Source organism: Phaseolus vulgaris, chromosome 1 (genome assembly GCF_000499845.2).
Source record: "Phaseolus vulgaris cultivar G19833 chromosome 1, P. vulgaris v2.0, whole genome shotgun sequence".
NCBI lineage: Eukaryota > Viridiplantae > Streptophyta > Magnoliopsida > Fabales > Fabaceae > Phaseolus > Phaseolus vulgaris.
Genome location: NC_023759.2, coordinates 48537776 through 48553269, shown reverse-complemented (window position 1 = coordinate 48553269; position 15494 = coordinate 48537776). Strand labels below are relative to the sequence as shown.

At 29.4% G+C, this 15494-nt stretch overlaps 2 protein-coding genes across 2 annotated transcripts; both read right to left on the bottom strand.

Moving 5' to 3' along the window:
• Nucleotides 1-4711: 4711 nt before the first annotated feature.
• Nucleotides 4712-6883, bottom strand: LOC137816254 (putative transcription factor bHLH086). The gene is made up of 5 exons (XM_068619331.1): nt 6208-6883; nt 5669-5770; nt 5491-5556; nt 5345-5410; nt 4712-5212 (listed from the first exon to the last, which is right to left on the bottom strand). The coding sequence occupies exons 1-5, from the start codon at nt 6844-6846 to the stop codon at nt 5096-5098; spliced, it is 990 nt and encodes a 329-aa protein (XP_068475432.1). The 5' UTR covers nt 6847-6883; the 3' UTR covers nt 4712-5095.
• A 4087-nt stretch (nt 6884-10970) lies between these two features.
• LOC137816252 (double-stranded RNA-binding protein 4-like) lies at nt 10971-12925 on the bottom strand. The gene is made up of 5 exons (XM_068619330.1): nt 12660-12925; nt 12116-12329; nt 11827-12018; nt 11549-11748; nt 10971-11162 (listed from the first exon to the last, which is right to left on the bottom strand). The coding sequence occupies exons 1-5, from the start codon at nt 12849-12851 to the stop codon at nt 11106-11108; spliced, it is 855 nt and encodes a 284-aa protein (XP_068475431.1). The 5' UTR covers nt 12852-12925; the 3' UTR covers nt 10971-11105.
• Nucleotides 12926-15494: the final 2569 nt, after the last annotated feature.

Sequence of the window (15494 nt, the reverse complement as noted above, 5' to 3'; positions counted from 1 at the left end):
ACTTAATATCCCAAACTACCTATGTCTTAATACACTTCCATTAAAATACTTCTCAATTAAAAATTTTAGGATAAAAATTTCTATATTTATCAAACTTATATAGACAGTATATAAAACATCATAATCACGTTTATATATGATACCGTTTGACTAAGTGAAGAAATAATATATAAATTATTTTTTATTTCGACTTCTAAATAATGTGGACGGTATTGGTGTACCAAAACAAATTTGAGACATATTTTCGTTTCTACTAAACAATATTACTGTTGAAAACTCAAATCTAAAAAATAATATTGTTCTTATGAATTGATCATCGATATTTATCGGAGTATCATCGTAGGAAAAAGTCTTCACATTCTCTAAAGACTAAATCACTAAAACTCAAAAGAAAAAGACTATAAAAAAACTTATCCGAATTTTAACCTAGTACTAGTCAGAAAAACAAATATTAAAAAGATGAATTACCACATTCAAATAGACAATAATAAGATTAGTATAAGGATTAATTAGTCATAGTTGGTTTTGAAGCTTTTCACTATGTATTGTTGGTCTCTCTATTAGCAATAAAGCAGTGAAGGTGTTCCATGAGAAATTTGTTTTGATTAATCTTTGATGGTTTTGACATTAATTAGTAATATTGAGATAAGATATGAAAGATGACATTCCAAATAAGCTAAAACCCTATTGTCTGAAATTATGACGCTATCTTTTTCCTCATCAATCATTGAAAGGAACGTAAAGCCACACGTGCCACCCAACTCTCAAATTGCTTCCTCCTCGATTATCGTGCCATCCCGGTAAATGGGCCACGTGTATATGTGAGATGTCCCATGAAAATTATATAAAATTATATATAATAAATTATTGTTGCACATTTAACACCAATTGTTATGCTTTTACACTTTATTTATTATCACCCCACGTTGCTGTGAATTTGAATAGTTAATTTTGTTATTTTAAATTTTAAGAGTTATAATTTCAAGCTTTAAAATTTGTGACAGAATAATGATGTTTACCAAACTATGAATTTGGAAATCTATTTGTGAACCACCGCATTACATCATAGAAAGAGAGCTATGTCTCTGAAAAATATGACATGCTCATTAATCATAATTCAGTTCTGATTTATCTTTTCACATAACAAATAAATTATAACTTAATTACCACTTTTTCTTTGCCGTTCTTCAAGTCAAGTTCAGATTTGGCACTACACATGCAAATATTATTTAAAATTTGAAGAATACACTTGCCAATTTCTTCATATTCTCCTTACAAAACTTTTGGTGATTGATTAAGTTAATTAATTAATTATTAGTATGTTATTCTAATGTTGGGGTCAACTGTGGTTAATCTACTTGTTTATTTGCTCAATTATTGAACTCTGCAGTCCTTGGCATTCCAAAACTGGAAAATTTTAAAATTATAAAAATTGAAAATAATAATTTTAGGGAAAAAAATGACTGGACAAAACCGTAGTTGTCCAACTTAAGTTGCCCCTTTCCCCCTTTGTCTAGTTTCGTATCTTCGAAGACGTGATATACTTAAACATATTCAGCAAATGACATCTACTTCTTCATTAATCTATTATAACTCAATTTTATAAAATTAATATTCTCATATTAAATTAAAACGTAAATTTTAATTTAATTTTATAAAATCAATTTATAAATTGAAATTTATACTGTCTTAATTTTTTTAGTTGATGTAGAGTCTATAAATTTTTTATATATTTTTTTAATGTTTTATCATTAAAATTAATTCATTTAATTATTTAAAAATATAATTATCAGAAGTTGTTTATTATAATATAATCAATTCTGTATTAAATTATAACTGAACACAGTGTAGAGTTAAATATTGTGATTTCAACGTAATTATTTTATTATTATCTTTGTACAGAATTGATTATATCAAAGCAATTATGTATTATATTTTTTCCAAATTATTGTTACAAAGTGTGGAAAGTTTAACCTTAAATGTCCTTTTTATTTTTTATATATATTTTTTATTTTCAATTTCTTTAAATTTGCGGAAGGTTGGGTTCTTAAAAGCACAGGTTATCGCTAATAATATTAATCAAAAGTGTGAAAGCACTGTAAAATAAAAACTCTACACTGTGTTCAGTTATAATATATAGGTAAGAAACAATTATTGTTTACAAATAAGGTTCTAGAGTTAAATCTAACTCCAAAAATATTCAGATTCAGAAGATATGAAGTTTGGCAAAATAGTTCCAAAAACCAATGCATTGAATCTCTCCTTATCTAATCACGAGGCTCTAATCTTCTTTAGACTAGGTAGATTGAACTCTTCAAACTTAAGCTTCTCTAATTAACATCACTCATTTCATGCTTCTGGAGTTTTTTTTTTTTCTATGTGGGTAAACTTTTCTTTTAGAAGGATTATCATGATTGTGATTCTTTAATTAGTGATAGAGTTTCATGATCACTTGTGTTCTAAATTATTGAATTTTGAGATTATCTGAAGGAATTAGAACCCTTCATTTTTATCAAGAAATTCATCACCTTTTTATGTTATGACATAATCACATTATTACAATTTACATGTTTAAATTTTTGACATATAAGAACAAAATACTATTATATATTTTAGAAATCTTTCATAACTTAAATATATAATTAAAATGAAGAATATAAGTAATACTTAAACCTAACCATGTGTATATATAATGAATCTTCAAAAGTATATTATTAGCTTAATTATAAGACTATATTTACTCATATTAATTTAATAATATTTTTAAGTAGAGATAAGTGAATTTTATGAATACACTATGATGAATAAATATATTTTTTTGACATTAAAAAATAGACAAAATGGAATGCCAAATGGGAATATATGAAAACACATAACTAACAATTATTTTTGTGGAGAAGAAGATGACATTTGGAAAGTAGTTATGAAGGGTGATGATGTTAGGAAAATTTGTTACAACTTACAAGTGTGTCTGATACACCAATCTCTGTCATGCCCTAACATCACTATATATGTTGATAGACTTACAAGTTTGGGATGGATTCTAAAATAAAATGTGTTTAGTTTGAGGACACTTGATGATTGCATTCGACTTTTTTATAAATAAGTTTGGTTTGCTAGAATATAGGTTTTTTTTTTTTTAATTTACATGAGTTTTTGTTCGTCTCTCCATCGCTTTTATTTTTTTAATACAATTTTATTCTGTAAAAAAATTTTATCTGAAAAATATATATATTTGTTGAAATATAAGGTATGGTATTTTCATAATAATACTTTTTAGAGTGATGTTTTTTACCAATCGGATCTGTACGACCGATTTGAAACTAAGTATCCGATCAAGACCGACTGAGACCATTACACCCAACCAGAAGGTTAACAAGACTAATTAAAGATCAAACATTAAGTAGTATATTCTTAATAATGAATTAAATCCTTAATAAGGTCCAATAACAAAGAATCCATAGTAATTATATAAATAAACACAAATTTCAAAAGTTACGTCATCATCCCGTACTAATTGCACTGAGTGTCGAACACGAAGATCTTACTTAAACGTCAGAGTGCATTTTGTAGGTACTATCCAAATCCGGAATTCATGGAGATGAGGAGTAGAGAAGTGAGAGAAATGCAAAGAGTTTTGTACCGGTCGGCCCCGAACGACCGAAGGTTGCACATTAAATAAATAAATAGACACGATACTATGTGACAAATAAGCAGTTATAACTACCGTTGAATGAGTAAAAAACACTTCGTGAAGCACTTCCTTAATATCAGGAAACCACCATACACGATCCAAATACCACTAAGCATGTCTTTAGCAATCAGTTACTTGGCCCACACGAGCCAAGACCCAAGTCAACCTACAAAAGGAACTTCTGAAAGGGGAAATGTACGTTTTTATAATATCAGATAAACTTAACTAAACACTAGCACTGACTTCAGCGTCAGAGTGTAATCGCAGGTACCCTGCCGACCGGACAAACGCGCGTATGAAGAAGAATGACTAGAAGAATCAGAGAGCTGCAGGCACGACAACAATTGTGTATCGACGTGGATCAATATTAGTTAGACCCTGACATCCACACAGGTACAAGTTAATTCGAAGGGAGAGAAGAGCAGACCGACCGACCACCAAAAAGAAAGACAATCGTTTTCTTGGTTCCAACACTTTGGAGAATAATTTTTAATAATAATAAAAAAAAAATAAGAAGAATGTAGTTACTAGTGCATGTCACTTAATTTTCTTGGCTTTCTCATTGTGACTTTTCCGAGTAATAATGTAATGATTCAATGAAGATGAAATCTAGTTTCTTTATGAAGCATTAAAGGTTTCTGCTTTATATATAGAAAGCCTGAAATTATGGAGAAGATGATAACATGAGGTGGTCCCAATATCAATGGCCGAAGCTGAATGCCACATGTTTGATATCAGACCAAGGAACGCGGCTTCTTATTTTATTTTTACTTTTCATTGCTATATCTACAAACTACACTATTTATCTGTATAAGAGACGATGACAAATCTAACGGAAAACTCAGATGGGTTCAGTAATTAAACAAAAAGTTTTGAAACTGATTAATTTGCAACACCGTGAAAAACTATTATCTAGTCCCAAATCATCATATTAGTTATGGTTCATATTTTTTCACAGATGAACAATTTATGATAATCTTAGGTAGCAGGCTAACAGTTCATTCTGATATTGTCAAATTCAGAGAAAAGTCAAAGTTCAGTTTATGATTTTATTGCATTGTTCTTGGCAGCAATTGGTATTGAGACAAATTCACGTGATTGATGTCCTCTTGAATGCTAATAAATATGCATGCAGAACGTAAGCTAATATAGTATGCATAATCGTTAATAAAGAAGGAAAATACTCTAGATCTAGTTGTACAACACTTCATTGTAACTAATACACTGTAGAGATATAGATATTTTCATTATTTTGCTAATTAAATTCTAGGGAAAGATAGAGGCACTGGCACACACTGCAAGATATTGGTTTAGAAATCTGAATTTGTAGAATGCCAAGCTAAAAACTCTCAGAGCAAGGATTTTCTTGTTCTGAAATTCTGTGCTTGAATTCTTGTGACATTAGTTTAAACTTCTCTCTCTTTGTGATGAACGAATGACATCGATGACTTCCTTTACTTGAGAAATATCAGGAGGTTTTCCACCTTGCGCAGGCCAAAATTCATCAGTTGCCAACACCTGCACCATTAACAATGAGAGAACAAAGATGTTACCATTATGTTTCAATTCAGAGCATTATATAGTTTAGAGCAAAACGAAGTTATTGTTCACATAAAAAAACTATATATCAAAAGTGTTTGAAGTACTCACTTTCACTTGAAGTTGAAGAAACTTTACATAGCTAATTGCTTTCTCCAGCATAGTAACCATATCAACCTGCAAATTTCATCATCAATATCATTCTGTTCTTGTAGTATTGCTACAAATGAAGTGAAAGAGAAAGAAAAGAAAAGCACCTTGGAACCGTTGGGCACTAGTTCTTGTAGTATCTTCAATCGTTCACTTATCCTCTCTCTTCGATTCTGCGAGACAAACATTCTATATGAACATTGAATTCTGGTTTTGCTTAGTTAGCAATCAAAACTTTGTACTTATATCTATAACATAATAAATTGACTTAGGATAGAAGCAAACCTTGGCGGCCACACTTTGAGGATCCTTGGATGGGATTGACTTATGTTTTGGCGTTTTGCTCCCACTTGAGCATTGCTTCTTGGCAGCTTTCATGCTCTCTCCCTGCAAATTCAAACCCAAATATATGACTTCCAACTCTTATATATGACACAACAGAACAATATCCATCATCGAACTCCTTTCAGTATACCTAAATCTTACTATACTAAAAAACAAACTATAAAAAGAAACTTTACAAAAACTCACTTAATTGAAAAAATACAAGTACAATGATCAATGCATCACTCAGAATAAGTAAAGCAGTCAAAAACAGATTTAGAAGTTACCCAGCACCAAATCTTTAACTGGATTAAGGTGAACAATTTTCGAATCATAATCACTCCATTTTTTAAATAGATAGTTAGTTATGAATATGTTTTTTATGTGCGATAATGACAGCAACGTTGAAACTAAAAAGCTGGTGCATGTTAAGGCTTCTATTACTAGACTGATCCTAGTAGGGATGAATATGGTTTTGGTATGATATAACAAAGGAATACCATTGAAGGGCGCTTTTGCAGCACAACCTCTCGTGCTCCTAACTCGTGGAGGCTCCTATGATTAGGGATAGTTGGTGCTGAGTAGAGCCACCCTGATGAACCTTCTCCATGTTGATTCTCTTTTGCATTATCGACTATGGAGCTATAGCCACTAGCAGTTTGAAAGCAATTGAAATCCTGCACTAGGCGCATGTCTTTAGTGCTTCTTGGACTAGTCTGATTCCAATGGTTATGGCTTTGATGCAAATTATTCTCCCAAACAGAGTACTCTTTCTGAATATTATCTTTCAAATAACAGTTGTCAGGGACCAACCTGTTGTGCTGAAAGCTAAGCAAAGATTCACCAGCTTGCATGAGATTACTGTACCCTTTGAAATTTATCAGCGATTCTTCTTCATCAAGCTGGTAATTTGTGTCCTTATGAGTATACCCTTTGTCACAATGCGTTATACCTGAATCATTGCTGAGACCATGCGTAGTTTGGGAGCCATCTTCCTCTTCTAAAGCCGATTTGTGGTACTCATTGACTCTATGAACAGTGACGGAGGTAGTCTCCACAGTCTCACTGAAAACACAGTTTGGAACCTTGGTGCTCATGTTTGAATTATGTGGAATTTTTTGGTGTTTGGCCAGTGCCATTAGAGAGATAAAGGAAGGTTTGTTTGGTCAAGAAGGAATAGTGATGGAGGCTTATTTGTAGATGTCAAACATTAAACTCAAATGTTATTTTATATAATAATGGAGATGGGAATAGTGTGTGTGTGACAGAAATATTAAGTATGGGGAAACAAGAAATCAAAATGTAATAGTATAATACTAAAGGATGCTATGAGTTTCCATGATGTGAGATTAATTGATGTTCATATTGGGATTGTTAGCTGGCAGAAGTTAATGCATTGAAATGAGAGAAGATAAAAACATTGCAAAGTAGCACAAGGGTCGCCGGTTCCTTCGCACAGATCCAACTCTCTCCTTGAACAAGAAGCTGGAGCTTCTTCAGGTTGCTTCTTACATGTTTCCTTTCACTCACCATCACCACGTGGAGTTCTGTTTTATTTTATACTTTATGTTAACATTCTGTGTTGCTGTCTACAAATACTTATTCAATAGGTAACAACACTCATTGGCATCAAGATTTTGCATTTGTTCCATTTATGTACTTTTGATTCTGAACTCTTTTTGGATGTAGTGAAATTACAAATAAAGGAGGGGATATGTATGGGTTTTTTTTAAAGATATGGATTTTTTTTTATCGGCAAAAAGAAAGTAAATGTGACCTACTTAAGGAGGGGTGGTCCATCACTTATACAACACTAACTAGAAATTTCCTTAACACACAAGGCTACCACAACAGCTAATTCTCCTCAAAGAAACTAAAAAATATCTAATCAACCTAAACCCTTCAACCGTTTTTAATCGAATGCATACCAGGAGTTCTAGACACCAATCCGAGAAAGAAAAATCCACATAAGACAACTTTGATGTGATTCAATACCAAACATTTAATTGTGCCAAAGAGAAAAATTTCAGAATGGTTAATTATTTCACCTTTAAAAATAAAATTATTCATATGTCTCCAAATCTCGCTCACCAACGCAATTCACGTAGACAAGTTTAACCATTATATTTCTCTTTCAATTTATTTTTAATGATTTACTTCTCTAATATGCCATCAAGGAGAAATTATCCTTTCACACTCATATTATTCAATTTAAATTTTAACTAAATATCTTAATTTAATACTTAGTTGTTTTTGCTTTTGTCCATTCTAAAAAGGGAGAAAAGTCAACACTGCATGTACAAATATAGAAAGTACATCTAAAGAAGAATAAAGAAAGAAATTGAAATTGAGGTCAGAAGGTTACGAGGAAGCACACATGTGACAACTAAGTAAATTGAAAGCCTGAATTAGAATAATGTTAATATTGGCTAAACAGTACATACAAAATATGCTAACTAGTTATTATGCAAAGCCATTAAAAAAAACATAAACTTCAAAGAAACAAGTCATCATTATATGAAATTTTACATGCACAAAAAATATTATATTTCTTTTAATAAATAAATTAAAAGAATACTTAATAATATTTCAACTCTTATACAAGAATCAAGAAAACCTCATCACTAATCACTAAAATACATTAGATTTAGGCTTCTTTAACATTCAACCTCATCTAAACATAACTATTCTATACCAATTACTACACAACTAAGCTCTTCTAAATTATAAAACTACTTTTTGCCTTATTTTAAAAAAAAAATCTCAAGTCCTTCTACACTTGAAAAAACAAAAAAGAAAAGGGAACCCAAGTATCTATGGTATAAGAGAAGGTGTTTACTGCAGATTTATTTACATACAGACACTCTGTTGAGTCAAACACAGAACAACTAAAACCATCTAATCTTTAAAAAAAAACAATCAATGAAGCGTGAAGGTATTTTTTTATAATTTTTTTTTAAAAAGAACATTTAAAGATGTTCCAATCTTATTAAAAAATGTTATCAAGCGTAAAGTAACATTCATTACATTCTTTTGTCAAACATGCATTCATTTAAATTTTAAGCCTTTGGTCTTGATTTAATGACAGGCTCACTTGCAAATATATAAATGCAAATAGACTGAAACATTATATATTATTAATTAATGCTAAAATGCAAAAATATATATGAAATGGCAATGACTTTTTGAGTCTAGCATGCCACAGTTTCCTACACTAACCTAATGTACTAAGTTAAGAACAATTAGTCTATGATTAACCACTCTAGTTAATTAATGATTAACTACGCGCAATGAACTATTTGGCTATCCCATCCAACTTTAATACCTTATGATAATGCAAGTTTTTCCCATATTTATAAATCATTGGTTAGAAAAGGTTTTAGAGTTTGACTTGTTCATAATTGCATGCACACTTTTAATACATGTGGAGATGTCTATAGCTTTGTCAAGAACAATTATAAGGTTGAGTTACAGCTAAGCATAAATGAAATAAAGCTTCTAAACAGATTATTCTAAGTAGTTATTAGTGTTGTATTACAGTTTTGGAGGAACTTTTGTGATAATGTTAATTGTGATAATGTTAATTTTAGGACACAAAAAGTAGTAGTTCTCTTGGATCTTGTTAGAAAAATGGAAGATCTTCTTAATTATTGAATCTTATTTTTATATAAAGTTGAAAAAAAGCAATTATTTGCAGGCATTTTAATTCTAAATAGATAGAAGTCAAAGAACTACATTAAGTGTATATATAAATTTAGGATGAGAGAGATTATACATAATTGATGAGAAAGAAAACCTTCATACCTAGAATATTTATATAAGAATTTACATTTACTTTAGAATGTTTATATAAGAATTTACATTTACTTTAAAATATTTATATAAGATTTTATATTTACTTTATCACAAGAATAAATGAGAGATAAATGACTTGATTATATAGAGGAGAGTATTTACATAAGAATTTACATTTACTTTATCATAAGAATTAATGAATTTACATTTTCTTTATCATAAGAATGATGGGGAGATAAATGACTTGAGTAGATAGAGTATAAATAGAAGTGTCATATTTTTTTTAGATTTACTAATGAGAAAGATCTAATGTGACCCAATCTTTTGAATATAAAAAATTTAAAGGAGAACTCGACCCATTTTATTTGTTGGTATTTTGCAAATGTTTCTCACAAGAATCATGGCCTCAGAGTTATCTAAAGAAATTCATAACTATTCGAAAGGAGAATATGAAATAAATGAGAAAATTCCAAACATAAAATAATATTCACGTTAACGTAAAAATGCTGAGTTTTATGAAACCACATAAAAGAAGTGTAAATATTATGATAATTTTGAAATATGCTTAATATAATAATAGAAAAGTCACCTATAAACTTTATTAAATAGTAAAGTCATACAACTTTTATTTTTAATAACCTTACAGTACCATATTGTACTACTTTCTCAATTGAAGCATCAAAACCCAAATCAAAATATTTATATAATGTGATTGATAAGAAAATTTTATATATTAATTCATTTTTATAAAGAAAACATAAAATGTTTTATTACACAATATATGAACTAAAATATACATTCATTTTCTCCTAAAAATAGAATATTACTTAATAAGATACAAATAGCTGGTAGTTATATGTAAGTATATGTAGCTAATTAAGATATATATTTTACAGATATGAAAATCTTAACTAAATACGATATGATAATTACAATCTATTTTAGCGGCGGAATAAAGAAAAATCCTACACTTCGTTTCGCTTCAAATATTGGTACATATAAATTCCATATATTCAACTTAACAAGGTATTTTAAGAATACTTTATTGAAAAATATCTTTCTTAGAAAATGTACTATATTCATACTTTTTTCATATCTTATCAATTTTTGATTTCATTACTAAATAAGAATAATGTTTTTTCTGAAATTTTTATTTTTTTATATAACTACTAATTATAATGATTTAAGAATGCTGATAAAAAAATAATAATAATGATTTAAGAATATGAAATCTAAATCAACACGTTAATTTTTAAATATTATATTATTATAATAAATTTGTGAAGTAATTGTAAGATTAATCAATGACCATCATCACACTAACCATAAGGGAAAATTACTTTTGACAACCCAACAAGGATGCCATAACTTAGAAACAACTTGCAAAATGAAAGTTAACAAGAACAAGATTGGCCATATCAAAATAAGTAATAAACAATACCAAAAACAACAATTTGTCGTCCAATGATTCAAATGCATAAGAGAAATTTCAAAATCCAAAGCATCTCAAATTAAACTTAATATAAAAACATGTCCAAAAGCATCTCAAAACAACTAAAAATATGTCCCAAAAGCATTCAATATAAAAGTAAAAGCCTCCCAGCTATATATCATGCTCATGATGCTCAGCCTCTGCTAAAACAAAATGCCTATTCTCAATCTGCAAATTCCAACAACAAAGCATTCATCAGTTAATAAGAATTAATAAGTCTACAACTAAACCTAAAGTTTACATACATATATAGCTTCATATCTTTAGTTACATATATAGCCACTAAAGCAAGCATATCCACCTCACTCCAATATATTTACAAACTTATTTTACACAGAAATACCAACAATGGCTCATCTTAAACATGCATGGTTGAATTAAGGTATATTTAGAATAATGAGAAGCATCCACGAACCAGAACAAAATCAAATGACACCATGACTCCTTCTCTTTTACTATTCATGGGCTCATTTCAAAATTATAGGACACATAAGGAATGCATTGAGAATATAGTATGAAATTTTGTAAAAAAATGAGAAATGAATAAACTTAACTGATTCCAATCGCGTCCTCTTGCTACGCTTGGACCTGATATTTGTCCTCCTTTTTGAACCTGAACTACCATCACCAGTAGACAGTTCCCATGAACCAGAAGTAGCAGTAGACTGTTCTTGACTTGGAAGGAGATTCAGTTGTGGAATCTCAGCGACAGTGGTTTGAACGGGTGACATATTTTCAGGCACCTGAGATGGAACTGCAACAACAAATGGTACATTTTTAGACATCATAGACTGTGGAGAAGTCGCAGGAAGTGAAATTTTTGGTCCATTACCATGAGCAGCTACAACAACTGCAGCCTCCTTATTCTTATGACTCAGTGAAACATAGGTATTTTCCCTACTTGTCATGGCGGCTGAAATGGAATTGGTTGCACCAATTCCAAGGGGTTCAATTGGTTTGATTGCACCAGGAAGTCTGTATTTTGCCTTCATTGTCTCGTAAAGTAATCCTGAGGTACAACCATCTGCTATAAACATTCAATTCAATTAGTCATTCACTAACAAAAGGGAAAAAAAAGCTAAAATGATTTAATAAAGCACTGTTAGTAAAGAATACAGTACCTAGCATTGTCACTATAGCATGATATGCTGCCAACTGCTCAGCAGTTTTTTTGTTTTTGGCAGTAGTGCCAGTGTAGTGTGTACCATTGAACCTCACAGATGATACAAAATGAAGAGGATGTGGTCCTTCTAGTTGAACAATGTTGTATTCAGGCTTTTCCAAATTCAGTTTACCAGCATAATCATGCAAGATAGCTTTGGAAAATGTGATATTCTGGAAAACAAAAATAAAAAAAAGGTAGAATTGTTTCCACATTAGCAACACATTCATTTTTTAATATGGTAATTTGATAAAAAAAATTGTCACTATTCAACATCTTTTGTGTAAAAACAAACAGTTGCTAATACAGAAAACAATATCCATAATGCATGGTACAATTCAATTTCAAATGCCTGAATCAAATAGCACCAAACAAATTACTCAAGGAAAACCATTGTATAACACATGTAGTAAAAGATGAGGTATTATGAACACTTAATCTATCTTTGCTTAAAATTAGTTATCAATTCTGAAACTTGACATAAAAATTAAATTATAGAATACCTCATGAACCACAGGGGGCTCATCATCTTCACGATGTTCTTGCAGGCTTAAGAGTGCAATTCTAGCTGCATCCTGCTCAGCAGGCTTTCGTTGAGAGAAAAGGTTGGGGGAAGTGTAGCTCATTCCGTCCACCGTCACTGTTGACCTAAACCTCGGATCATGCTGAGCCCACTCATTCACAGTCACATACATGGGAAGTTGTTTGTTTGACCTTTGAGTGAATGTTTGCAAACGATTCTTGTAGGTCTCTTCCAATTTCAAAGGCATGTTTGCTGAGATCAAATCACAAGAATACAAATCTTTTGTATCAATTTACATTCAGACCAAAAAGACTACAAAACAACCCTAGTAAGCATGCAATAAAAGTAGACCACAGAAAACCAGTTTACTGAACATAATCTAACTACAGAATGTGCTCAAAGTATAATGAACGTTTCAAGCTCTATTAACTTTTCTAAACAATATTTTTAAGAAACTCCGAAAGGATAAACACCATCAGTTGCTTAGGCCACACTACAGTTTACTCACAGTTCGCAACATTGGCTTTGAAAGGATTTTCTTTAAGATATCAAAATTAAATCTCTCACAATGAAACACGTTCCACTGGCCAAATACATCAACTTCTTCACATTGGACTAATTTTTGACTTTTAAAAGGAACTCATATGATCATACATGAGGTCCATAAAAAAACTACATGTAAACTCATGAAAAGTCCATTTTATTCATACAACAAACACACAAAGCTGCAAGAAGTTTCATTCACACACAGATCTTAACAAAATTGAAAAGCTAGAATAAAAGACGATCCAATGAAAAAAAAAGGTACAAACTTTGGTGTTGTGTTCTTGAGAATGTAGAGAAATGGTATGCTTACTCTGTGAGAAAAGAGAAGAAGATGATGAGGGAGAAGGAGAATGAGGTTGTGGGGGTAGCAAAGATGGGAAATGATAGTTGGTGAGGTAAAGATGAAGGCAAATGAACGTTAGGAGTTTCCATGAAATGACGGAAAAAATTTAAGTTTGAAGTGAAGACAAAGATTTGAGTCAACTAAAGAAACAGTTTCACATAAACGTTTCACTGGTAAAATGATGATTTTTTTTTCTTCATTATTATTAATCTATACCAATTAATGAAAACTGCCACTTCCTTTTTAATATTTTATTTCAAAATTAATATTTTTCATTAATTACCTTTAGTAAACTTACACCGTTTTAGTTGAACTTTTATTTAAAAATAAAAATTTAATATTTCATTTCTTATTTCCTTCCGTTATAGATTAACTCTTATTCACAAATAAATGTATTATGTAAAATATTTAATTTTTAATTATAAAGTCTTAATATTCCTATACTATATTTTTTTTATATCATGTTTAGACATTATTATGAAACTTGACATCTCAGCAACTTGACATCTCACTTAGGCTGATCACTCAAATAACAACTACATAAAAAAATTATTATTAAAGAAAAAAGAAAAGAAATACAAGTAAATATGGAGAATTATACCAAAACTCATATACTAACAAAATTGATACATAGGTAGCATATATTTATAAAGAACTTTAAGAAAAGATTTGATGGAAACCTATTATACCGATGAAATTGTTTTCTATAAATAAATCCTAAGTTAGTAAACTTATCAGCACAGACATTTCCTTCACGGAAGATATTATAAATCTTAAACCTGGTTTTTCCATCATAATTAAGACAACATATTTCACCTATTACAAAACATCAAAGGAACATTAGTTTTAACAGTAAAAATACAAACCAATGTAGAATGACATTCAAGTCATAAATTAGTAAGACAAATCTTTTAAATTTTTTCAATAATATATATAATTTCATAAAACTCAACCACCAAAGCAATTTGAACATCAAGAAAAATAATATTTTACCAAAAATAAAAGTTTAAAAATGATGATTTTTTTATTTTAAAAATAATTCTTTTAATTTTAGGTGAAACAAATTGATTAACTTACTAATTGGCGGTGAGGCAGAACATATCAATTATGATTAAATTTCCATAGCACACATGACTATAAAGTTTCTTTGAGAATGGAAGTTTCGTGACAATCTAATCACAAATAAAAAGTTAGAGAATATTATGTACTAAGCTTTCAATATGTTGTTTCGTCAAATGAGAAACTGAAGAAGTGCTTAAACAAAATGATGACTTGTTTGTTTATGTTATCACATCTAAAACATAGAAGCCTAAGTGCTTAAACAAGATGTCTAAAGTAAAAATTAAAGACAAATAAATAAATAAAATCTATTAAATTTAAGAAAAAATAAATTAAATAAAACACAAATTTATTAATTTAAACCCTGAAATTATTTTTAATTTTTATATTTTTTTTACAAACGATACAAATTTATCGAAAGTGTTAATACTTTAATTTTCAACTTGTATTTTTCTACAATTTTAAAAGAAAGAAAAGTTTTGTTTACATTATATAAACAATAAAAAAACACACATTTGATACTATGTAAAATAATATAATAATATTTTTAATTAAAATAAAATATTAATTTATTAAGGTGTAAAGTATATGTAACATCATTTCAAATAATTAGTTCATATTTTATTTGAATTTTTTTAATATAAATAAAGAATATATGAATTATTTTTAAAAATTTACGAAACTTTACTATTAAAAAATTAAGTGTTAATGTTTAAGAGAATATAAAATATAAAAATTGAATCCAAAACGTGTAAAATGAAAATGTTGAATTACAAATGTTAGTGTGTAAATAAAACTAAATTAAATTTTTTAGAGGATAAATAATCAAACTGAATAAAATTATAAAAGATAAATAATTTTTTAATT

Excerpts from the sequence above, each read along its gene's own strand:
- LOC137816252 (XM_068619330.1), bottom strand. The coding sequence starts at position 12,851 with ATGTATGTGACTGTGAATGAGTGGGCTCAGCATGATCCGAGGTTTAGG. Across the intron at positions 12,330-12,659 it reads AGCCCCCTGTGGTTCATGAG|AATATCACATTTTCCAAAGC; the intron begins GTATTCTATAAT and ends TTTGTTTTCCAG. Across the intron at positions 11,163-11,548 it reads AGAGGACGCGATTGGAATCA|ATTGAGAATAGGCATTTTGT; the intron begins GTTAAGTTTATT and ends TGGAATTTGCAG.
- LOC137816254 (XM_068619331.1), bottom strand. The coding sequence starts at position 6,846 with ATGGCACTGGCCAAACACCAAAAAATTCCACATAATTCAAACATGAGC. Across the intron at positions 5,771-6,207 it reads TGCAAAAGCGCCCTTCAATG|GGAGAGAGCATGAAAGCTGC; the intron begins GTATTCCTTTGT and ends TTGAATTTGCAG. Across the intron at positions 5,411-5,490 it reads TAGTGCCCAACGGTTCCAAG|GTTGATATGGTTACTATGCT; the intron begins GTGCTTTTCTTT and ends TGAAATTTGCAG.